This window comes from Erythrolamprus reginae, chromosome 4, assembly GCF_031021105.1.
Source record: "Erythrolamprus reginae isolate rEryReg1 chromosome 4, rEryReg1.hap1, whole genome shotgun sequence".
NCBI lineage: Eukaryota > Metazoa > Chordata > Lepidosauria > Squamata > Dipsadidae > Erythrolamprus > Erythrolamprus reginae.
The window spans coordinates 83,260,537-83,287,527 of NC_091953.1; the positions used below are offsets into that span (position 1 = coordinate 83,260,537).

General features: G+C 38.6%; 1 protein-coding gene across 2 annotated transcripts in view; it reads left to right on the forward strand.

Moving 5' to 3' along the window:
• The window catches only part of FANCB (FA complementation group B), a 79,198-nt gene that overhangs the window by 16,684 nt on the left and 35,523 nt on the right, over positions 1-26,991 (forward strand). Inside the window, exons 8-11 of one of the 2 annotated variants that reach the window (XM_070750787.1) lie at positions 16-253; positions 884-1,175; positions 19,618-19,716; positions 20,568-20,624. In XM_070750787.1, coding sequence (XP_070606888.1) covers positions 16-253; positions 884-1,175; positions 19,618-19,716; positions 20,568-20,624 — 686 coding nt within the window. Of the gene's footprint in view, positions 1-15; positions 254-883; positions 2,544-19,617; positions 19,717-20,567; positions 20,625-26,991 lie in introns of those variants that run through there. The other variant, XM_070750788.1, reaches the window with a different exon arrangement.

Genomic DNA, 26,991 nt, shown 5'->3' on the forward strand with positions numbered 1-26,991 from the left:
GTGTGTGTGTTGCAGGGTCTACAGAAGATCTTTTGGCACTTTGTGCAATATCACACAAATCCTCTTTCCAAATAATCTCCTCTGACTGCACATTGTTTCCAGTAAGCAAGCGTCTATTGGAACAAATGGAGTGTGCACCAATTGAGAAATATCCGGATTATATGGTCTGCTGGAAATCTGGAAATCTGAATGGCGCTCTCTTCAACTGGAATCTAAAAACACCTTTTGTAGGATTTTTAACAATATTCTGCAGGTAGCAACCATTGAAAGGCTGAAAAAGACTGTTAACTTCTTAGGGAGTATTAACAATTATGGTGAATTATTTTGTAGAAGTAGTAATTGTATATGTTGCTGACAGAGGATCCCTAAATGACCATTTTTTAAATCATCCCCCTGCTATCTGCTAGATAATAAGTGTTTCATTTGTTTCTTAAAATAAAGAAATTTAAATGATTTACATAAGATGCTTCATTAAAAAACCTTAACTACTGGCTTAATGCAGTAAGTATCTGATAAAGTTAAGAGTAATTTGAACCAAGTACTTTATTTTTTCTCAGCATTAACAATAATAAACCTTTAATTTTTTATTGTGTATTGTTTTGGAAGAGAGATAATCCTTTTAATAGCATAGCTCTGCGAAGTAAATTTCAAATGAATCTTAGAGAACAATTAATGAGACTTGTTCTCTATATAATGCTGCCTCTGAAGTTTTTGAATGTATAAGACAGGTGTTTTCAACATTGTTTTTATGCTTGGCATTTATTCCAAAGATGGTTTTTTTCCAGGCAAAGTAGAGTCATGTTTTTTGTCATGAGAATTTTGTTCTCCATGTAAATCTTTCCATTAAATACATAGTGAACTGTCTTGTTTGTCTATTTCACAGACATCAACTTGCTTTGTTCCAGTGTCTTCATGCCTTCATTGGATTGCTACCACCAAGTTGCAAGATAAAGTTACTGAAGTTAGGAAATAAGAATCTACTTACTGAACGGCTTGGATTCACTTTAATAAAAGAAACAGAATTTTTCCAACATGTTTTATCGTCAGCTCTGAGACAAACTGAAAATAACTTTTCTCTGAAAAATAAAGAAAATAATAGTGCCTCTGCAGTTGAACGTTTCAAAGAAGCATTTATAAAGGAACAAAAGCAAAGTATGCTGAGTATGAATAGAACAGTGAGTGGTTCCTTAATCAGAAAGCATATTTTGAATGTGTTTGATCTGCAGATGAATTCTGATATGATGTCATGGTTGTGCTCTTCATTCTGACTTTATTTTGCAGTATTTATTAACTAGAACTATAATTTGTTTATAATATAATATATTTAAGTCTACATTTAATTAGTCTGTAAGATTAAAAATAACCAAACCTGCCTGTTCTATTTCTAGAAAGTTTCTATTACAAGAACATCATTGCGCAAAAATTTCAAGGGCTATGGGCAATTATTACTTGGCTAAGCAGGTTTACCAATATATACAGTGGTACCTCTACTTACAACCTTAATCCGTTCCGTGACCAGGTTCTTAAGTAGAAAAGTTTGTAAGAAGAAGCAATTTTTTTCCATAGGAATCAGTGTAAAAGCAAATAATGCATGTGATTGGGGAAATCACAGGGAGGGTAGAGGCCCTGTTTCCTCCCAGGAGATTCCTAGAGAGGCCCCACGGAGGCTTCTCCCCGCATTTTCTGGTAACAGTTTTGGAGGCTCGTGTTTGTAAGTGGAAAATGGTTCTTGAGAAGAGGCAAAAAAAATCTTGAACAGACAGTTCTTATCTAGAAAATTTTGTAAGTAGAGGCGTTTGTAGGTAGAGGTACTACTATATGCATTTCTCACAATTCTGTACAGTATTCACCTATTGTTTTATTCTAGAACAGCAGTTAGGAATCTTTACAGAAGAAGAGGAGGAGGATAGAGTGAAATACTTGATTTGATACCATTTACAGATAAAAGATAGTATAGTTGTATACCATGACATTTACTATAATTAATATTGAGTTTTCTAAGATGTGTTATCTAGGAAAAAATCCTGCAATGGACAGCTGTATTAGAATGATTGATAGATATTTTGTTAAAATGAGATACTAAGATACTCAATTGTTCACTTATTTTTTCATACATAACATTTGTCCCATCAACAATGATGCATGAGTGCTTTAGACTCAGCATTCAGGATAATTTTTTCCAGTTAATATTCAATATGGAATTTTTATCTATGGAATGCTGTGAGTGGCCACTGATAGTTTTATTTATTCTTGAATACTGTTGAACAAATCTGAGAACCTTCTGAATGAGTAAATTGCATTATTATCTCATGAGTATGTATCAGTTATGAGAGGCTACAGATATAAAAAATATTTTATCATCATGTTCTGTTTAAGATATTATGTTTAATGTCAGCATACAACATATATTTAGGTTCATACTGAACATACTAACAGCAATCAGCATTCACAATTGATCATATACTAGTTTACCTATAGCTATAATAATCTTAAAAATCTTTGGCTGTCTCTACAGTTTAATAATAAAATACAGTATGGAAATTGGCAGTGTGCTTTTTGTAATCCTGTGAATGGAATAATATGGCATTTTGTTCTGGCAATTATAGAACTTGATAATTACAATTTTCACTTTTTCTTGATCACTCTTAGATTGCTGTGGGCAAAATGCTACTCATACCTTGTTTCAGATAATTGCAATTTGTTAAAATACATTCAAAACATATTTGGCACTACAAAATAAATAAATGGAAATATATGGTCTATGGCAGGGTGTCAAACTCACATTGCCACGGCAGCATCACGTAATATACAGTATTAGGATTTTTTCCCCCTTCTCTAAACTGGGCATGTGCGTGGTCAGCACATGACAGATCCAGTCCACGGGCTGTGGGTTTGGCAGCACTGGTTTATAGTTTAAAGCATATTTATCAAACCCTTGATTTTAAAATTATTTTTTAAAAGAATAAGTGGATTGAAAAAGGCAAGTGATTATTGGAAATCATTATTTCAAAAGCATCTAGCTGCAGGTTTCTGAATGTCTTTGGAAAAATTAACTGTAAATACTAAACTTTCCAACTGTTACTACAGTTTCCTTACTTTTTTTCTGTCATCGGTTTCATGAACAAAGACTATCTTTCTACCTCTATCAATACTCAAACATTGGCCTCTTATTTTAAAGATCCATTGGCAATTGATAAGCAAATTTCACATTCAGAAAATAATTTTATGTTTTCTGTGATTCTAGCCTGAAAAGCTATATCTTTTAATATTTCTCTTAGAATAGTTAGACTTCAGCAACTGTTATCCATTTATTAATTATGATTAGAACTAATACATCAAATATTTATATTTTGAAATACAATTAAACATCTCAATGGGGTATTTTTTTCATACTATTGTACCTCTAAGCTATGAGATTGATATAAAAATCCCCTCACCCTTCTAGGTGTAGAGAGTAAAGAGATTAGCTTGACAGAGAAGAGAATTATCTTGAAAGAAGAGTGGGATCTAAACAAGGCAACTTGCAAGATTCTGTTATTAGAACCAATCTTTGGGATAATTTAGTCTTCTGGTGGAGTTGATTTCTAGCTCTTATCTACACTATTGACATCAATCTCCCATGTCTGACTGTGATTTACCTCTCCACTCTTATACTCCTGGGAATAAGAGATGTGTCTGTCTGAAATGTTTTTTCCTTCTTTATGCATGATTTGGGCTTAATTAATTAATATTTTTCACCTTGCTGTTTATTAATGGAGTTTGCTTATTCCTGTTCTCTACAGACAGTACATTACATCTCTGTGAGATACACATTTGGTCTGAAGGATGCCAGATGAGATATTCCTACAAAATAGGTGGTAGTAGCAGTAAATATCAAACACATCTACCAGGGCAAAAACAAGATCAGATGTGTAGTCTAGAGAGAACAATTTTGAAACTTCCAGTCTTTCACTTTATGGGATCGGCTATTCCATTGTAAAATTAAGCTGTTACAATTAATCCTCACATATTTATAATTTAGCAACATATTGTATATACTGAAGAAGGGGGAAAAACATTTATCCAAAGTTGTGCCAAATAGCTCCTATTTATAGGAGGCTGGATATATGAACAACAGTATAAGAGACTGAAGCTAAATTTGTTCCCATCTAGATCTTCTTTATTTTAAAACCAGAACTTTGTTCCTTTAAAGTGTCTTTTCATTGACTAACATGAAAGCATCAATTCTCCTGAGATCGAGGGTACATACGAAAATAAATCTGTTATGCCCTGCTTGGCATTGAGGACTCCTGTTCCTTTTCATTTACATAAGCTTTGGCTTCAGTATGATTGTTGAGTTTCCTACTAGAAGTGATCTAACTCTAGCATGCCAATTCAGTAAAGTTCTACTTTGCCAGTAAAAATTTAATCTCTATGATTGCAAATAGGTTTCAGGTATACATGTCTTAACTAGAGATGCTCCTTGATTTATGACCGTAATTAGGATTAGGAAATTAGTTGTAAAGTGCAGATAGTCCTCGGCTTACAACTGTTCATTTAGTGACCATTCAAGTTACAACAGCACTGACTTATGACTGTTTTCACACTTATGACCATTGCATTTCACACTTATGACCATTTTTCACACTTTGACCCAAGTCTTCAGAGAGGGGCGGCATACAAATCTAATTAATAATAATAATAATAATAATAATAATAATAATAATAATAATAATAATAATAATAATAATTGCAGTATCCCCATGGTCATCTGTTCAAATTTCCGATGCTTGGCAACTGGTTCATATTTTGACGGCTGCAATGTCCTGAGGTAATGAGGTAATCTTTTGACAAGCAAAGTCAATGGGGAAGCCAGATTCACTTACCAACCATGTTATTAACATAATAAATGCAATGATTCACTTAACAACTCTGGCAAGGAAAGTTGTAAGATGGGGCAAAACTGATTTAACCAATATTTCATTTAGCAACATAAGTTTTGGATTCAATTGTGGTCATTGGACTACCTCTAGATGAATTAATTAAACGAATGATAGAATTGCTAATCTGGAGGACCGTCAGAGAAGAAGAAATTTGCGTCTGCGTGGGTTCAGAATGGACTTTGCCTCTGATTCAAACTTAACAGAAGCAGTCTGCGCTTGGATAAATAAACAACCAGGCGTTCAAGTCAGCTTGGAAGATTTATTGCGAGTCCACTGGGTGGCAGCACGAAGAGACAGGGAGAGGCAGAGAGGCATTGTTGTGGCTTTCCTCAGTGAAAAGAAGGCAGAGATGGTTTACAAATCTTTGAAGACTTCTACGTGCCTTAGGCGGGATGGAAATGAGATGGGAGTTCTGGGGGATCTCTCCTGGGAAACCTTGAGAGCGAGAGCTGCTTTGGAACCAGTTGCAAACCATTTATGTCAGGGTGGAAGAAGATTTACTTGGGGGTATCTAGTGGCTATTTTGGTGTTCCAGGAAAATAAAATGTACAGAGAACATACATTGGAGGAGGGAAGGGCTTTATTGGATCAACTGGGGATTAAGTTTCATGAATCTGGAGCACAAGCACAAGAAGGAGAGGAGGTTTTTGACGGCCGTAGTACCCCAGACGATAAGGAAAGACGAAGGGAAGAGCAGCTGAGGGAGTTGACCGGGCAGGTGGAGGCCATCGGAAGGGAGCAGAGAAGACAAGGCTTTGCGCATGCATCCAGAGTAGACGCTCCCACGGAACGCTCTCCAGATGTGATTAAAGAAAACAAATCTTAACCCTCAACAGCCCTCCCAAGCTAAGTGAAAGTGATTTATGAGATAGAGAACTTGAAAGAGACTTCGAAAACCTGCTCGGATCAGCTAAAAAGAGGAGTTATAGACCAGAACTTCACTGCTAAAAAGTGAGTAAAACGACCAAGGGAAATGGCGACTAATAATAATAATAATAATTTATTAGATTTGTATGCCGCCCCTCTCCGAAGACTCGGGGCGACTATCCCAGATCTAGGGGGGGAAATGGACACACTCCTCCAGGCATTTACTAACGTGGGGGAACAACTTAAAGAAATGCAACTAGCCATGAAAGAAATGACAGATATGGCATCAACCTCGACCCCAGGGAAGAGGGGGAGGAGTGGCTATTATAGCCAGGGAGTGCCTTTGCCTACGTGGACTCATTGCTCCAGAGATTGCGGGTTGTGAATCTCTCTTGATGAAGTTGGACTTAGGGGTTCAGGTGGGCTTGTTTCTCACGTACCTGCCTCCCAGCTGCGTGTCAAAAGCCCTGCCTGTGCTGCTCGAGGAGGTAGCCAGGTTGGCGGTGGAGTTCCCCAGACTTATTGTCTTGGGGGACTTCAATCTGCCATCACTCGGCGAAGCCTCTGGACTGGCACAGGAGTTCATGGCCACCATGGCAACCATTGACCTGACTCAAGTAATACAGGGTCCGACTCACGAGGGAGGAAACGCACCCGACATGGTATTCCTCTCTGAGCAATTGAGCAATGGTCTGAGACTAAGGGGCTTAGAACTGTTGCCTTTGTCATGGTCAGACCATTTTCTACTACGGCTTGACTTCCTGGCTCCAATCCTTCCCCGCAGGGAGGCGGAACCAATCAAGATGTTCCGCCCCAGACGCCTGATGGACCCAGAGGGCTTTCAGACGGCGCTTGGGGTTATTCCAGATGCACTCATCCACAGTTCGGCGGAGTCTCTTGCGGAAGCCTGGAACAAGGCTGCAGCGGAGGCTCTTGATCGGATTGCGCCTTTGCGACCTCTCCATGGCGCTAGACCCCGTAGAGCTCCATGGTTCAACGAGGAGCTCCGGGAGTTGAAACGCCAGAAGAGACGTCTAGAGAAGCGATGGAGGAAGAGTAAGTCTGAATCTGATCGAACACTTGTAAGAGCGTTTATTAAGACTTACAAAGTGGCGCTCAAGGCGGCAAGATGCGTGTACCATGCCGCCTTGATTGCATCAGCGGAATCCCGCCCGGCCGCTCTGTTTAGGGTGACCCGCTCCCTTCTTAATCAGGGGGGAGTTGGGGAGCCCTTGCAGAGTAGTGCCGAGGATTTTAACACGTTTTTCGCTGATAAAATCGCTCAGATCCGGGCGGACCTCGACTCCAATTGGAAAACAGAGTCGGCTGACAACGAGTCAGTTGAGGTGACTGGGGCCCGTACTTGTCCACCTGTCTGGGAAGAGTTTGATCTGGTGACACCTGATGAAGTGGACAAGGCCATTGGAGCTGTGAGTTCCGCCACCTGTCTACTGGATCCGTGTCCCTCCTGGCTGGTTTCGGCCAGCAGAGAGGTGACACGGAGCTGGGTCCAGGAGATTATCAACGCTTCCTTGGGGAGGGGATCCTTTCCATCATCCTATAAAGAGGCGCTCGTGCGCCCCCTCCTCAAGAAGCCTTCCCTGGACCCAGCCGTACTTAATAACTACCGGCCAGTCTCCAACCTTCCCTTTATGGGGAAGGTTGTCGAGAAGGTGGTGGCACTCCAGCTCCAGCGATCCTTGGAAGAAGCCGATTATCTAGGTTCCCAGCAGTCGGGTTTCAGGCCCGGTTACAGCACGGAAACTGCTTTGGTCGCGTTGATGGATGATCTCTGGCGGGCCCGGGACAGGGGTTTATCCTCTGTCCTGGTGCTTCTTGACCTCTCAGCGGCTTTCGATACCATCGACCATGGTATCCTTCTGCACCGGCTGGAGGGGTTGGGGGTGGGGGGCACTGTTCTTCAGTGGTTCTCCTCCTACCTCTCTGGTCGGTCGCAGTCGGTGTTAGTGGGGGGTCAGAGGTCGACTCCGAGGTCTCTCCCTTGTGGGGTGCCTCAGGGGTCGGTCCTCTCCCCCCTGCTATTCAATATCTACATGAAACCGCTGGGTGAGATCATCCAAGGGCATGGGGTGAGGTATCATCAGTACGCTGATGATACCCAGCTTTACATCTCCACCCCATGTCCAGTCAACGAAGCAGTGGAAGTGATGTCCCGGTGTCTGGAGGCTGTTGGGGCCTGGATGGGTGCCAACAGACTCAAACTCAACCCTGATAAGACGGAGTGGCTGTGGGTTTTGCCTCCCAAGGACAATTCCATCTGTCCTTCCATTACCCTGGGGGGGGAATTATTGACCCCCTCAGAGAGGGTCCGCAACTTGGGTGTCCTCCTCGATCCACAGCTCACATTAGAGAACCATCTTTCAGCTGTGGCGAGGGGGGCGTTTGCCCAGGTTCGCCTGGTGCACCAGTTGCGACCCTATCTGGACCGGGACTCACTGCTCACAGTCACTCATGCCCTCATCACCTCGAGGTTCGACTACTGTAATGCTCTCTACATGGGGCTACCTTTGAAAAGTGTTCGGAAACTTCAGATCGTGCAGAATGCAGCTGCGAGAGCAGTCATGGGCCTACCTAGGTATGCCCATGTTTCACCAACACTCCGCAGTCTGCATTGGTTGCCGATCAACTTCCGGTCACAATTCAAAGTGTTGGTTATGACCTTTAAAGCCCTTCATGGCACTGGACCAGAATATCTCCGAGACCGCCTGCTGCCGCACGAATCCCAGCGACCGATTAGGTCCCACAGAATGGGCCTTCTCCGGGTCCCGTCAACTAAACAATCTCGGTTGGCGGGCCCCAGGGAAAGAGCTTTCTCTGTGGCGGCCCCGACCCTCTGGAACCAACTCCCCCCAGAGATTAGAACTGCCCCTACTCTCCTTGCCTTTCGTAAGCTCCTTAAGACCCACCTGTGTCGTCAGGCATGGGGGAACTGAGACATCTCCCCCGGGCATATACAATTTATGAATGGTATGTGTGTATGTATGTGTGTTTAGAAAATGGGGTTTTTAAAATGTTTTTAGTAGAAATTTAGATTTGTTATAAATTGTTTTTCACTTTGTTGTGAGCCGCCCCGAGTCTGTGTAGAGGGGCGGCATACAAATCTAAATAATAAATAAATAAATAATAAATCTTGAAACTGGAGGCTGATAGGAAAAAACAAGAGCAGCGTATAAACAATTTGGAGGACAGGCAGAGGAGATCAAACTTACGATTGAGGGGCTTTAAGCAGGATTTTGGTGAAAATAAGAAATTAACCCAATTGATTTACCAATGGTTCCTAGAAAGTAAAATCACAGTGGACTTGGATGAAATTGAGAGAGTCCATTGGGCTTACTGTCCTCGGAAATTTACCAACCAAAAACATATTCTGATAAGATTTGCCCTGGGGCGGAGAGCAGCCGAAGTTTTTACACAGCTTAAACAAACTGCAAATCTTCATTATAAAGGCTCTCCTGTCCGTGTCTTGAAAGATTTATCTCCCCAGACGCTGATGTTAAGAAATCAGTTGAGACAAGTGACGAATATGCTCCATCAGAATAATCAGCGTTACACATGGAAGCTTCCAGCCACGATTCTGATTTTCAAAGATGCCAAGACTTATTCTGCGAGCTCCCTGGAAGAAGGAATGCAAATGCTTCGACAGCTGGGAATAAATCCAGATATAAATCACCATGCAATGTCAACAAAAGATACAATTAGAGCTGAAGGGGGAGCAGCAATTTCTCTGTTATCTATAGGAGATCCCAGCAGCCAAGAGAAGGAGGAAAGAATTATCGCATTAGAAAAGGAACTAGCTTTACTCCGAGAAAAGGGAAAGAAGGAGGAGGGACGCGTCACACGCCAAAAGAAGAAATAAGAAACAAGTATTGCATTGTATAACTGGTGTTGTTGTTCCCAGCTGAATAAGTTTTTGGGTATTTTTTTCCCTTTAATATCTAAAGGAAGGAATGGGGGGGGTTGAGGGTTACTATTTGACTCTTAAAGGAGTATTTTTGTTAGACCGTACTAGAGGGATAGCAAAGCCATGGGTGCCTCTCGGAGCCAATGGAGTTTTCTTCCATTGATTCCCCCCGGGGGGAATGTTGAGGGAGGGGCACTTGGGTGGGGGTTCAAGATTATAAATGGAGAATCTTCCAATATGCTTCGCTTTACAGAGGGGAGAAACATAATTAAAAGGAATGGGTGAAAAAGTTCTGATGTCACTAAATGTAAACGGTTTGTCGTCACAGATCAAACGTTACAGAATCATGAAACTGGCTAGGGATAAAAAAGTAGACTTTCTATTTTTATCAGAAACACATAAGGGGAGAAAAAGAAATGATAAATTAACAAACTGTAAGGATTGGGGAGGGGTATATGAGTCCAGAAGCAAAAATAATAAAAGTAAAGGAGTGGCAATCTTAATAAATAAAAGAGTTCCTTTTGAATTGACCCAGACTAAAAGGTACAAGGAGGGAAGGACGTTATTTGTTAAAGGAAAAATGAACGATAAGGTAATAACATTAGCAGTAATTTACACCCCAAATGTAAACACAAAGCAATTTATATTAAATACAAAGCGTAAATTGAATAACTTCGCAGAAGGTACAGTGATTTTGGCAGGTGATTTCAATATTGAACTGATATAGCAGGGAAACAGGGAAAAAATAATTTGCCATTAAATAAATTAGGTATGATGGATCTTCATGACGAGGTGACAAATAGAGCCACGTTCTGTTCAGCTAGGCATAACAAGTTTAGCTGCATCGACTATATATTAATGAACAAAATCGGGAATGCATATCTTAAAAGAGCTGAAACTGTAAGCATTTGGTTATCTGACCACGCCCCATTATTAGCAGTAATTGTATTTGACTCAAACAATAAACAAAAAATATGGAGATACAATCCTATTGTGTCAGGAAGAGAAGAAAATAAATTGAAACTCCAAAAAGAATTGATTGAATATTTTAAATTAAATGACACGGGAAATATGAAGCAATCAACAATTTGGGATGCACATAAGGCCTTTATGAGAGGGAATTGTATCAGTACCGAAATTTATATTAAAAAAAAATGTGAGACAGAAAGGAAAAAATTAATTAAAGATATTGAATTAACTCAAGAAAGATTGAAAAGTACAAGAAATGGGGAGTGGAACAATTTACTAAAAATTAAAAAAAAAACAATTGAGACTTATGGATCAACAAATATGGAATAATATGAGATTGATTGTAAAGCAGAAAATTTTGGGATGGGGCAATAAATCAATGAAACAAATGGCAAATTATTTTAAAAAAAGAAAAGAAAAATCTTGTATAGTTGCTTTAAGGGACAAGAAAGGTGTTACAAAACGTAGTAATGATGAATTGCAAAAAATAATGAAAGAGTTTTATGAAGAGTTATATAAAAAAGATGAGATTATTTTGCAAAAGATAGAGACTAAGGAGAAACTAACTGATGAAGATAAACAAATGCTAAACGGGACAATAACAAATGATGAAATTATTAGAGTTGTTAATGGACTGAAACCTGCCAAAGCTCCAGGCCCAGACGGATTTATGGGGGAATATTATAAGACTTTTGGGACTCAATTATTACCTCATTTGGGGAAACTATTTAATAACATACTTCAAACCTTCAACATTCCACAGTCATGGAAGACATCCGAGATTATCACTATTCCAAAACCAGATCGTGATTTGTTAGATCTGGGATCCTATCGCCCCATCAGTTTATTAAACCAGGACTATAAAATATTTATGAAAATTATAGCAAATAGGATAGAGAGTATCTTACCAAAAATAATTGGTGAAGACCAATATGGATTTGTTAAAGGAAGAAAGATTCACGAACCAATTAGAAATGTTGTTAATGTGTTACACCATCCTACCACTACCAAAAAGAAATTATGTGTTCTGAAATTAGATGTGTACAAAGCATTCGACAAAGTTAATCATAATTACCTGTTTCAACTTTGTAAGGAATTAAATATGGGAGAAAACTTCTGTCAAATTATAAAAGAAATTTATAAGGATAATATGGCCTATATTAGGGTAAATGGAAATAGAACAGAGAAAATTAATATCCAAAATGGAACTAAGCAGGGGTGTCCACTCTCCCCCACTTTGTTTGCAATGGCAATTGAGGTTCTAGCAAATAAAATTAGAGATGATAGGGATTGGAAGGGTTACCGAATTGGGAAACTCGAATTGAAATTAAATCTCTTTGCAGATGATGCCATAATACTGTCTGAAACCCCCATTGAAATGATGCGAAAATTAATGGTGGTACTTCAGGAATTTAAAGACCAATCAGGTCTCTCAATTAATATTGAGAAATCAGAAATATTCTGTTTGAATATAGGTCCCAAAGAGCAAATCGAGATACGAAAAAACTCAGGATTGAAATTAGGATGTAAAAAAATGAAATACTTAGGAATTTGGTTATTTAAAAACCCAAATAAAATTGCTGAGGCAAATTATAACTTAATATGGGAAAAAATGCAAAAGCAAATTAAAAAGTGGAAAGATAAAAGTTTGAGAAAAATGGCCAAAGTAAGAGCTCTTAAAATGATGATTATTCCAAAAATGATGTATTTATTCCAAGTTTTACCAGGTACCTTCCCAGGAGTAAAACTAAGGGAATGGGACACTAAAATGAATTATTGGATTGAAGGAAATAAAAAACCTAGAACAAGGAAACGATGGCTGATTGCCAGAGAAAAAGATGGAGGATGGGGGTACCCAAATTTAGAATTATATAGAGAGGCATTTCAAATAGAAAGATTAATGGAATTGCAATTATTGACAGAAAAGAAGTGGGTGAAACTTGAAAAGGAGTTTAACAATGTTAAAATCAAAGAGATTTTATTTAAAAAATGGAGCAAAATTGAAATCAATAGATTAGCCGATCCTTTGAAAGCAGCTGTAGATATTTGGTCAAAATGGCAAGGGAAATTAGCAAATAGGAACTCAAAATTATCAACGTTGCATGTTTTGAATATAAATAATGACATTAACCGAGATGGGGTTATAAAGGAATTAAACGATAAAGGCATAATGAGAATAGAACAATTATATGAAACAGACGGAAGAGTTAACAGAACTCGCCTCGAATGGTGGTTGGGCCAACAAAAATGGTTGCAGATTAATGCAATATGCAAATATTTGAATAAAACGGAGATTAAAGAGGCATTTTTAAGAGAAGAAAACTGTCTAGAGAAAATACTGAAAGAAAAGAGTAATGATTCAAAAGGACAGGCTAGTAAGATTTATAGTAGGTTATTACAAGTGGAAGAGGAAGTGATTAAAGGCCTAACAAGATACTGGCAAACCGAATTACAGATCAATGAAAACGAGATGGAAGAAGTAGTAGAAAATATATATAAGATAAAGAACACAAGAATTAGAGAAATGAGAAGGAAAATCTTACACAAATGGTACTTCACACCAGTAAAACTAGCACACTTCCAGAGGAAAGGAAAAGGAAACTGTTGGCATGGTTGCCAAATAAAAGGAGTTTTTATGCACATGCTCTGGGAATGTGCTGAAGTTCAAAAATTTTGGAAGGAAGTACAGAATGAAATTAACAATATGTTAAACATTAATTGGATAATCACGAAAGAATTAGCAATACTAGTTAAACATGGGGAATTACGAGAATTTAGAGAAATCAAAACAGCAGCCTTGGAAAGTGCACAAGCAGTAGTGGTATTAGGGTGGAAGGACAGCAATAAATGGACAATCCAAAATTGGTACTGGTACATGGTGGACCACATTCGCTTTGAAATTACGGAATCAAGAATAATTAACTGTGATGAAAATAAATCGGAGAAGCTGATGGCACAATGGAATAAGGTGAAAGATTATATTTTACGTAGAATATTTGACGACAATGTGAAAAATAAACTTCAATCACTCTTTGTATGTAAAGGAATGTAAACCGGAGCCAAGGAAGAAATTGAAATTTACTGTAAATAACTGAACCCCCTAATGGTGGAGGGGTTATTGGTGTTGGGCACTTTTTCTTTAAGATTTTTTGTTGTTGTTGTTGTTGTTTGTTTGTTGTGGAAAAATTTAATTAAAAAAAACTTATTAAAAAAAAGGGAAGGGAGCAGAGAAGAACACGAGCTCTGTGTGAGAAGAGAGCCAGAAAGTGATGTTGTTTGGTCTCCTTGTCTTGTAATTTCTTTTTGGGGAGGGGAGATGCCTCGGGATTCCTGTATATTTGTTATTCGGTGGGGGAAGTCTAAGGGGGAGAGAAAGGGAGTTAAAGAAGTTAAAGTTAAAGAAGGAATTATTTAAAGGAGAAATGAGGGGGGGGGAAAGATTTCTCTTTTATTACAATTAAAAGGGGTTGAAAGAGGAGCTAGTTGAGTGAGAACGCAATCAAGAGAATGTGCCTCATGAATGGACAAGGGCTTTTCTTGTCTTCCCCCCACTTGGTGGGGGGAGCACATGGGGAGGCAAATTGGGGGGGGGGGTAATAGGGGTAAAGAAAGGGGAAAAAATAAACCAAGGGCAAAACAAGAGGGGAAAAGGGTGATTTTGGTATATTATGATGGAGTGTAAGATAATGGTTTTAAATGTGAATGGTTTGGGATCGGATTTGAAACCTTTTAGGATATTAAGGATGGCTAAGCAATATAAGGTGGATATTATGATTTTGACAGAAACACATAAAAGACGAAGGGATAAATTGATTAATGATAGAAATTGGAAATGGGTGTTTGAATCTAGAGGAACACAAAATAGAGGTACAGCGATGCTGATCCATCAGAGGGTTAATTTTGAAGAGGTTGGAATTCAGAAAGACAGAGAAGGAAGGTGGATATTTGTTAAAGGGAAAATAAATCAAAAGAAGCTTACATTAGCAGCAATTGGACTACCTCTAGTGTGGTTGTTAAGTGAGTCATCACATGACTGTTTTATGACATCTTTTAATGCAGTCATGCTGCACTTCCAGCTTTTCCCAGTGAATTTTTCTGGTTGAAAACTGGCTAGGAATATCACAAATGAGGATCAGGTGACCACAGGATGCTGCAATTCTCGTGTGAACCAATTGCAAAGTGTCTGAATCATGATCTATAGAGATACTGCAATACTCATAAATGCAAGGACCAGTTATGTCACATTTTTCAGTACCATTGAAAATTTTGAACAGGCACTAAATGAAAGGTCATTAGTCATGGACTACCTATAAAGCTATGCCTTTGAATCCTACAAAAAGATTGGTGACCCATAAATGTGTTTTGATGTTTCAAGGTAACATAATTTATATAGGATTGTACTTTCTAGATGTTCTGAATTTCATCTCAGCCTTTAATATTGGTAGCCAAATAATTAGAGGAATTAAACATTTATAGACTATCATTTATATAGAATATTTAGAGAATATCATGTTTTGCAAGAGTGATATAGAAGTTGAGAGTGATACTTGCACATACCTAATCTCCTTTGGACCTTTTGGGTGAAACAGAAAAAAATGAAATTTTGATACATGGATTTGATGATTAGAAAAAATGGTAGATGAGAAAAAATGAAAGTGATGTTGAAAGTGATGAAAGTATAGAATTACTGCTAGAGCCTGTTTTCGGGATGACACCACACAACCTCTATTTAGGAAGGCTGCTTGGCTGATTGTCTGCATCCCAAAAGAGACCTATGGAAAAGGTTAATGCACTGATCCCCAGGGCATGTGGGGCAGGAGATAGTTCGGGAGGCGGCTAAAGCACGCCTGCAGTCAATCATAGTAATATTATTTTAATAATTACCTATTTTTGGAAAAACTGAAATAAGAGAATTGAGAGTTAAATATCAGAATCCAGATGACAAAGATAAGAAATGGTGGTAGCACTATATAATGATATAACACAAAATTTAGATATTAATGTTAGTTTAAACATATATAGCTTTTTTATTTTGTATTGTACTAAGGGAAGTGTTATTTTTTAGCTTACATATAGAGAGAATCTCAGGGTTATATCCTAATATAAAAATCTCTACTAGTTATAAGATAACTTGATATTGGAATAATTAGTCTAATGGAGATATGAAAGTTTAAATTAAAATTCAGATAAATGAGATTTTGTTAATATTTATATTGATGTAAGGTTTTATTGCAAGATGGGGGAAAGATCTCCTCCATTGAATGATTAGTTAGTTGGTTGGTTAGTTAATTAGCTAGCTAGCTAGCTAGCTAGTTAGTTAGTTAGTTAGTTAGTTAGTTAGTTAGTTAGTTAGTTAGTTAGTTAGTTAGTTAGTTAGTTATTGAATTTATATGCCACCTCTCTCCGAGGACGAGAAAGAGAATTTTTTTTGCATATGTTTCATTATAAGCATTGTTGGAGTGTTGAGAAAGAGATTTATTTTTTTTGCATATGTTTGATTATAAGCATTGTTGGAGTGTTGGTGGTTATATATTGTTTTTATTCTATGGTGGAGAAAAATAAAATTTATACTGGGAAAAAAAGTAGAAATATTTGTCTATTTCCAATGCCCAAATTTTGTTAATGTGAAAGCTGGGGCACTGCAGTGATTGAAACTTTGGGCAGTGGTAGTAAGTTTTTTTGTTCAGCTCCATTGTTATTTTTAATGGCCATGAACGAATGGTCATAATCTGACTAGTACCTGTACCAAGCAGCATAACTTCTCAAATATTGACTCCGCCTTCAGGCATAAATCAAAATTTACACTGTTCCTGAGAGAAAAGAAGTCTTAGCTACTATCAGTTTTATGGCTTTGATGTTCCAAAATAAAATGATGAAACTTTCCACATAATTGGAAAATATGAAATACGAACTTTCATAAAGCAGAGAAGTGTCTTTGTAAATGGCAAACATTAATATTTGTCTTAAGAGTCGACATTGATAGGAAAATCCAACGCTGGTATATTGCATCTATTAGGCATCTAATGTCTAATGAATCACAGCCTGTGGCAAAGACGATGTAATTACCTTATCCTAGCTTTGCAGCACTCTTTGCTTCTACCTAGCTTGTTGTGGCACTTGAAAGAAACTGGGAAAAGTGAGGCTCCAGCTCTGCATCTTTACAGGTAGTCTTCTGCTTAAAACTGGTCATTTAGCAACTATTCAAAGTTCTCAAAAGAGGTATTTAAATATAAATTGGATTTGAAGTTCTAATGACCACCTTTCTAATAGTCATGTGACCACAATTTGGGCACTCAGCAACTAACCCACATTGATGGCAGTTTGCAGCATCCCACAGTCACTTGATAATAATGTACACACACGCACGCACACACATGCACACACACAGAGAGAAAGACAGAAACCCATATCTACTTCACAGTCTACATACCAGTCTACACAATGTTCTTCATTGTCACAGGCAGGAATGTGGAACAAAGCTGATGACTTTAGTGAGAACCTCTTGGTGTCATCAGAGGTGAGTGAATTAAGCATTTCATGGGCTGCCAAACTGTATTGCAAGGAGATATACTTCTGTCTGCAGCCCTTGTAAGACTTCACTAAGTACCATGAAGGGACACTTGGAGCTGTTTGTATGTTGCATGTAATGATGCTCACTTTAACCACTGATAATTGGATTGCATACGAAGCATTTGTCTCTAGGGACCTCCTACTTTGTATGTTGCTATTAATGGATATGATCTAAGAAAAAGGGAAGGAAGGGGAAAATGAAGTATCAAAAGTTACTGCAAAGAATTTCAATCACTTGTAACACTAAATTTCATACCTGTATGAAAAGACTAATGATTGTTAACCAAAGCAATTAATTTCTCATGTGGACCACGTTTCATACTTCAGAGATACAATAAACAGTAGTCTCAACTCTTCTATAGTGAAACAGATTCACTCTTGGGAACTGTTAATATTTTCCCCCTGTGAATATTTGGAAGTATTAAAGATAAAATCAATAAAATTTATAATATCATTAAAGCTTACAGACCTATTATAGAGTAATTGTTATTTGCTGGATTAGTGATTTTCTATGGAAGTTTATCTTAATAATGGGAGCATAAACATTTCACGAAGAAAAGAAAATGTAATTGCATTTAAATAACTATAAGGTTTGGCTGGATTATTTGTTATAATTCACATGCATAAAGTAACTCAAGAATTCTGGGCAGTGTGCCCAGGTTATAAAAAATATAACTCGATACAATAAGAGAGTAAAAGAATAGAATAGAATAGAATAGAATAGAATTCTTTATTGGCCCAGTGTGATTGGACATGCAAGGAATTTGTCTTTGGTGCATATGCTCTCAGTGTACATAAAAGAAAAGATACATTCATCAAGAATCATAAGATACAACAATTAATGATAGTCATAGGGTATAAGTAAGCAATCAAATCACATTAGGAAACAGTCAATATCAATTGCAAAGATACAAACAACAAAGTTACAATCATGCAGTCATAAGTGGGAGGAGATGGGTGATAGGAATGATGAGAAGATTAATAGTAGTGCAGACGTAGTAAATAATTTGACACAGTTAAGAGAATTATTTGTTTAGCAGAGTGATGGTGTTGGACTTTACAGGGCGGGAATGATAGACAGTCCCTCAGATAGCCTGGCCGTATGCTATAATAAAGGACTTCATGGGTGACAACCAGCAATGCAACTCATGCAGTAGAAGTGTCATTGGGCTATATTGATGCATGCCAATATCTGGCCACACTACTGCATTCTGAATGAATTTCCTCCTAATGGAAAATGAATAAACTTTGCTGGCTAAGTACTATGGGAGTTGTCGTTCTGTTATGCCCAACAGATTAGAAAGCCTAGAAGGGGGTGGAGGAGTGTGCAACCAACAATAAATTCAGCTCTTAACCTGAATAAATATTCCTGCCTTCAAATAGATTTACTCATTCAGGAAATGAGAATTAGGTTAGCAATACTAATCCTCTGTAATTCCTTCAGCTGGGGACCACTAGTAGAACCAGATAAGCTAGTTATTATTGCAAGCTTGTCATTTTACTCATTTGAGATAAAGTCAATTTTTATGGATGGAATTGAATGATAACGCTGGAGTCTTAAAGCTAGGAATGTTTTTTCCACAGATAATGGAACTCATGCATATGAATTGATTTCAAGGGCTTGCTACTTCTTGTCAAACTTTTAATTTCATGCTATGGAAGTAAGGAGGGAAGGAAGAAGAGAGAGCCATAATTAGAGCATTATCTTATAGTACATAGATTCTATTTTAGACACAATGCACACAATTTCCTGGCACTGTCAATATAATGAGAGGGCAAAAGGTTTGGAAAAGTTTATATAAGTTCAAAATCATCTGAAAATCTATATTCCATATTTTTCGGAGTATAAGACGCACCTTTTCCCTCCCTAAAAGAGACTGAACATTCAGGTGCATTTTATACTCTGAATGTAGCTTTTTCGAAGCTTTTTCCTCAGTCCTAACTAGATATTAGCAATCTTCCCAGCTCTTATCCTGCAGGTTCTTTCATTGTTACTGGCTGCAAAGAATGTCTTCCAAGCCTTAAGTCTTTGCAGGTTTTTTTTTAATTGCTCTAGCTTGCTCCAAATAAGTTTCTTTCCAGCCTTAACTAGGTGCTATCAATGTTCCCAGTTCTTACTGGCTTGCAAGCTCTTTCATTGTTATTCTCTCCAAATAAGGTTTTTTTAAAGCCCTAACCAGAGGTTAAAATGATGTGCTGAAACTGACCAGACTAAGGACACTAGCTAGATGAATATCTGGTAAGCAGATTCTTTTCTCTATTTTCCTTCCCCAAAACTAAGGTGCGTCTTATACTCTGAAAAATACGGTAAATAAAAATGTAAATGTTCTCTCAAAACAAGTGCAACCCTACTCCATTTTCCTTTAGAATTTGGAGGAGACAGAAGCACCAAGAAGAATCCATTTTAATCTGTGGCACATGTTCATCCAAGTGCAAACCTACATCCCACACAAAGATCATTTGCTGGTGAGATTTAGATTGCTTGTATTTATTAATTGTTATGTTCAGCAATAACTCAATACTGCCTATCTTGTATTTGGTTCTCATTGTATGCATTACTATTTTCCCCAGTTTCACCATATCCTTTCAATAAAGCATCCAGATCTAGCACATGATCTATTTTATTGGAGGATAGGTGGTTTTAGCTGCATGTTGAGCTGCACACAGATTAAAGTGTAATGAAGACAGAATACCTATCTTTGCACCGCTTTCTGTGAAGGAGCCAAGATGATGATTAATTGGATGGGGTTTCTCTGCACCTTAAGCACCTGAGCATGGTCTGATCTGTAGAAAGGGCTTAAGTCTGTCATTCCATTCAAGAATGTATAAAGTGAAATGGTTATGTATCAACCAGTTCAAGAAATGAATTTTGAATTAACTAATGATTATGTTCTATCAGAATGCCTGGAATTAAACATGGAAAACAGCAGAAACATGGCAATAAACTAGTGTAAAATGTGTAACAACCAAGAGACTCCCTTGGTGTATTTCCCATGCAATTCCATTTGATGTGAAGCTCAAGTCCGGCATGAAGAAGCTTGCCATCTATTGGCACCACAGTCTGAGTCATAAACATTGAATTAACATTTATGAGGATCCAGTGACCCATTACTCTAAAGGTTGGCAGCATTATTAGACATGCCTTTGCAAGTAATGCTCGTTATGAACTCAAGAGAACTCTGGAATCAAGTCAGGATGACATTGCACAAATAGCCTTTTCCAGGGATAAAAGCTTCATTCCACGCTGTTACTCTGCACATAACAGTGAAGCTTTTATAAACTTTTGTAAACAGAAATTATTTTCTTGCTTCTACTAGGAGATCAAGGTGAGAGACTTAACAGAACAAAATAACTGTCCCCAAGAAATTGAACAGGTATGGATAATCTCTGAGAAGCAGTTGTTGAGTAATCTGTTTTGGACTCCCCTATGACAAAATGTGCACAGCTATGTGATTAAGAGATAATATGAAAAGATCATTTTTTTTTAGTTTCATATATTGATCTGATTATGTTTACAAAGTTATTCCAGTAAAGTTGGAATTTACTTAATTTTATCAATGAAAACAAATATAAATGTCTCATTTATTTATTTATTTTATTTATTAGATTTGTATGCCGCCCCTCTCTGCAGACTTGGGGCGGCTCACAACAATAATAATAACAATATAAAATGCAAAAAATCTAATATCTAAAAATCCGTCATTTAAAAAAGCATACAACACAAACATACCATACATAAACTATAAGCCTGGGGAAGATGTCTCAATTCCCCCATGCCTAGCGATATAGGTGGGTCTTAAGCAATTTACGAAAGGCAAGGAGGGTGGGGGCAGTTCTGATCTCTGGGGGGAGTTGATTCCAGAGGGCCGGGGCTGCCACAGAGAAGGCTCTTCCCCTGGGGCCCGCCAGACAACGTTGTTTAGTCGACGGGACCCCGAGAAGGCCAACTCTGTGGGACCTTATCGGCTGCTGGGATTCATGCAGCAGAAGACAGTCCAAGAGATATTCTGGTCCGATGCCATGTAGGGCTGTATAGGTCATTACCAACACTTTGAATTGTGACCGGAAACTGATCGGCAGCCAATGCAAACCACGGAGTGTTGGAGAGATGTAGGCAAACCTAGGTAACCCCACAATAGCTCTCGCGGCCGCATTCTGTACGATCTGAAGTTTCCAAACACTTTTCAAAGGTAGCCCCATGTAGAGAGCGTTGAAGTAGTCGAACCTCGAGGTGATGAAGGCATGAGCGACTGTGAGCAATGACTCCCTGTCCAAATAGGGCCGCAACTGGTACACCAGGCAAACCTGTGCAAACGTCCTCCTCGCCACAGCCGAAAGATAATGTTCCAATGTCAGCTGTGGATCGAGGAGGATGCCCAAGTTGCGGACCCTCTCCGAGGGGGGCAGTAATTCCCCCCCCCCAGGGTAATGGATGGACAGATGGAATTGTCATTGGGACATTGGGAGATAAAACCCACAGCCACTCCGTCTTGTCTGGGTTGAGTTTGAGCTTGTTGACACCCATCCAGACCCCAACAGCCTCCAGGCACCAGCACATCACTTCCACTGCTTCGCTGACTGGACATGGGGTGGAGATGTATAACTGGGTATCATCAGCATACTGATGATACCTCAACCCATGCCCTTGGATGATCTCACCCAGCGGTTTCATGTAGATATTAAATAGCAGGGGGCAGAGGACCGACCCCTGAGGCACCCCACAAGGGAGAGACCTAGAGGTCGACCTCTGATCCTCCACTAACACCAACTGCGACCGACCAGAGAGGTAGGAGGAGAACCACTGAAGGACAGTGCCTCCCACTCCCAACCCCTCCAGCCGGCGCAGAAGGATACCATGGTCGATGTCATCAAAAGTCACTGAGAGGTCAAGAAGCACCAAGACAGAGGACAAGCCCCTGTCCCTGGCCCGCCAGAGATCATCTTCTTGGGGTAATGATGAGAGATTGAATGTGGGTTGGTCACCGAGACCAGAGGTGTACTCTTCCGAGGTTTTCGGACTCATGCTGGAGCCCATCTTCAGGGAATTTCTCTCTATTGGAATCCATGTTTGGGCTATTCTGTGAGTCCTGTTTATATGGTGCCTTTCTATTGGCTGATTGGTGCGTTGATGGCTGGTGATTGGCTGTCGTTTCCTTGTGCTACCAAGACCTCGACTTCTAAGTACAGTATTTGATAAGCTGGTGGAAAATCAGCACTCCTATTAACTGACAAGGGGGCCATTTCCCAAGGTTCGATCATTTCCCAGACTATCTTTGGATTTCCATGGCCAATTATCTTAGTTGCGGTGTCCTCGTTCATTGCAATGTGAAGTTACCAAAGAGTTCGAGTCTCCTTGTCTGATTGTTTGCTTGTATTCTTGTAAAATGGTAGTTAGCTTACTCCCCATTTTCCCTACGCCTACATAGTCACAGGAGTAATTCATGCATGAGATCTGATAGATTATTTAATTAGCTAATTTGTTTGGAGTCAGTTAGTTATTATCACAATACCACAGAACAGTAATCCTAATTAATCTACGTGTGTTTGTAAGCAAAGATCAGTGTGGGTGAAGGTGCATGAGATGATAAGTTCTGATATAGTTTTGTTCATGGATCCAAAGTTAAGGAATTACAGTGTTCCCTCGATTTTCGCGGGTTCGAACTTCGCGAATAGCCTATACCACGGTTTTTCAAAAAATATTAATTAAAAAATACTTTGTGGCTTTTTTTCCTATACCACGGTTTTTCCCACCCAATGACATCATATGTTATCGCCAAACTAATAATTTTTGCAAATAAATAACAAAAAAAATAATTATTGTTAATAAATAATTATGTTTATAAATATCAGGATCACTAAGTGTTTTATTCAATGGTGAGTACCAGTAATAATGGTGAGTAAATGGTTGTTAAGGAAATGGGAAATGGTAATTTAGGGGTTTAAAGTGTTAAGGGATGGCTTGTGATATTGTCCATAGCCAAAAATGGTGTATTTACTTCCGCATCTCTACTTCGCGGAAATTCGACTTTCGCGGGTGATCTCGGAACGCATCCCCCGTGGAAATCGAGGGAACACTGTATTGGATTCTTGTCTGGCATAAACAAATAGAAAGAAAAATCACATTTTGGATTCTTTAGATTTTTATAGAGAGTTGGAAAAGGAAACAATTTCTAAAAGATCACCATTTATTCACACCCAACATAAGGAGTGAAATTCAGCCGGCTCTAGCAATACGATATGACTGACTGTGTGAAGTCCCGCCCACCCTCACAGATATCATGGCGTCCCATTTTTGTGACAATTTTCAGCATCTGTGCATCCGTGCGCACATTTGCAAGCCAGTAGGGAAGGTAAGTGAATTTCACCCTTGGCCCACACCCATTGTAGGTTGGCACTTTGAAAGCTCTTATCTGATCAAACTGAGATTTCATTTAGATCTTCTTGTTCACATTAGAACTTTCTAAGTACACTGTATTCCCAAGAGTTAGGGAGGGAAACAAATGATGAAATGAGCACTGACAAGTGGAAACACAACTTTTCTTACAAAAACACACCCTTTCGTACATATATTTCACATATATAAGGAGTGAAGTTTGCATTGTGATCCTTGTTATTTTGATGAAGCTGCTGTATTCTGTGGATATTGATATTTGTGCAGAACAAAGTTGAGAACAAAGTTTACATTATAATCCTTAATTAAGCCCAATTAAGCCCAAAATTTATGTTGCTAAGCGAAATATTTATAAAGTGATTTTTGCCCCATTTTATGACCTTTTTTTGCCACATTTGTTAAATGAATCACTGCAATTGTTAAGTTAGTAACATGGTTGTTAGTTGAATCTGGCTTCCCCGTTGACTTTGCTTGTCCAAAGGTTGCAAAAGCTGATCACATGACCTCAGGATACTGCAGCCATCATAAATAGGAACCAGTTGCCAAGCATCGAAATTTTGATCAGATGACCACGGGGTTGCTCCAGTGGTGATAAGCAAGAAAAATGGTCATGTCACTTTTTTCAGTGCTGTTGTAACTTTGAACAGTTGCTAAATGAACTGTTCTAAATTGAAGACTACGGTCACTAAATGAACTGTTGTAAGTTGAGGACTCAAAGACATTTCAAATATAGAGCAATATCTATAGTAGCAGTACAAACTGATAGGGAAAAATTGGAACTTAAGAAAATTATTCTGTAAATAGTTATGGAGAAAATAGAGAAAGTGGTATTAATAGTTAACTAAATGAGCCAGGGTGGCGCAGCAGGTAGAGTGCTATACTGCAGGCCACTGAAGCTGACTGTAGATCTGTAGGTCAGCAGTTCAAATATCATCACCGGCTCAAAGTTGACTCAGCCTTCCATCCTTCCGAGGTGGGTAAAATGAAGACCCGGATTCAATATGCTGGCTCTGTTAAAAAGTGCTACTGCTAACATATTGTAAGCCGCCCCAAGTCTAATGAGAAGGGCGGCAAAAAAAATCAAATAAATAAATAAATAAATTTGTGTGTAGAACTTTCTTAATAAATATAAATGAAATGAAACAAATATTTTTAATATTTATGATAGCCAGAATATTTCAATTAACCATGGTTTCTCTTCCTCTGTTGGGAAGCTTAAGTTGCTGTGAGTACACACAATTTTCCTGTTTATCTTTATAGGTGTTTTGTGCCCATGACTTTATTACACACCTCCTTCCTTTAGCCTTAAGCATTTTGTGCTTTCCCAGAGTTCTTTTTTCTGATATGTCTGTTTCTTGGCACAGAAAAGTACAGCATAAATAGCCTCTGAAATTTTCTTTAGGTTTATTCTTTTCTGAAATGTTGCCAGCAGTTGCTTTTTATTTTTGAACCTTTTTAGTATGATATTCATTAAGAATGTCGATGCAGTATTGCTTTTGATGAGATTTGAGATATGATAGAAGTTTAGTTCAGACTATATTATTAAATAGAGAGAAGAAAATGTTTCAAATTGTGGACCAGGATGCTGAGAATGGAGAAAGCTGAACCTTTCCTTGCTGCCATTCAGACTCAGTGTATTTAGATAAGACATGGAGCTGTATGTAGTAATTTGCTATGACAGATAAACAGATGAGGGATAGACAGACAGACAGAGACAGAGATACGTTAGGGTGAATATCAATAGGGCTTCTTCCAGGGAAGAAATACATACAAAGCAGTAGTTGGAGATTTATTAAAACAACTCATTCATTATGTTCTAGATACGAATGCCATACAGCAATTCAATAAATATTTGTAAGTGTCCCAATTTTCAAAGCAAAACTATTCTAATGTTTTAAAAAGTGTTTAAATACATTCAATTAAATAAAGGTTTAGATGTATAGTTTTAGTTTATGGATGGATGACTTAACTATTAAATTTCAACAAATTTTGTGGATGGATGATCTATTAAATCTGAACAAATCTAGCTCCCTCTATTTTAGCATTAGAAACTCTTGAATGAATGAATGTTTTTATTATGGTCACTGAGCAGAATCATTTATTTATTTCTTCGACTTCTTTGCGGCCCAATCCCAAAGGATTATAAACAAAACACAAAAGAAGAAAAAAGTATTATAAATGGCTATGTATTTGTCAGTGGATAATAAAAGTCTGTCTAATTTTACAGACAGAAAAATAAAATGTAGCTCTTTGAAGTAGACTAAAACATACTGATCTGATAACAACTGTACATAAAAATTTAATTTAATTTAATTTATTAGATTTTTATGCCGCCCCTCTCTGAAACCTCGGGGCGGCTCACAATATAGCAATAGTACAATTCATTACAAATCTAATATTAAAATTTAAAAAGTTAATTAAAAACATTAGTATAACATACTCAGTATCATAAAATCATCAATTACGCAATCATACACACTCAACCCAATTTATCGTACTACAGAGGTCAGAAAAACAACAAAGGGGGGATAATCATCCCCACGCCTGGCAACAGAGGTGAGTCTTCAACATTTTACGGAAGGTGAGGAGGGGGGGCTGTTCGAATCTCTGGAGGGAGTTGATTCCAGAGGGCCGGAGCCGCCACAGAGAAGGCTCTTCCCTTGGGTCCCGCCAACCGACATTGTTTAGTCGATGGGACCAGGAGAAGGCCAACTGTGTGGGACCTAATTGGTCGCTGGGATTCGTGCAGCAGCAGGTGGTCCCGGAGGTATTCTGGTCCGATGCCATGTAGGGCTTTATAGGTCATTACCAACACTTTGAATTGTGATCGGAAACTGATCGGCAAGTAGTGCAGGCTGTGGAGTGTTGATGAAACATGGGCATACTTAGGGAAGCCCATGATTGCTCTTGCAGCCGCATTCTGCACGATCTGAAGTTTCCAAACACTTTTCAAAGGTAGCACCATGTAGAGAGCGTTGCAGTAGTCAAACCTGGCAATGAGGGCATGAGTGACTGTGAGCAATGACTCCCTGTCCAAATAGGGCCGCAACTGGTGCACCAGGTGAACCTGGGCAAATGCCCTCCTCACCACAGCCGAAAGGTGGTGTTCTAATGCAGTGTTTCCCAACCTTTTTTGAGCCGCGGCACATTATTCATATTTTCAAAATCCTGGGGAACACTGAAAGGGGGGGGCGGGCTAAAGAAAAGTTTGGACAAAAAAAAACCTCTCTCTTCCTCCCTTTCGCTCTATTTCTCCCTCTTTCTCTTTTCCTTCCTTCCCTTCTTTCTCTCTCTCCATCCCTCTTTCTTTCTTTCTTCCTTTCTTTTTTGCTCTCTTTCTCTCTCCCTCC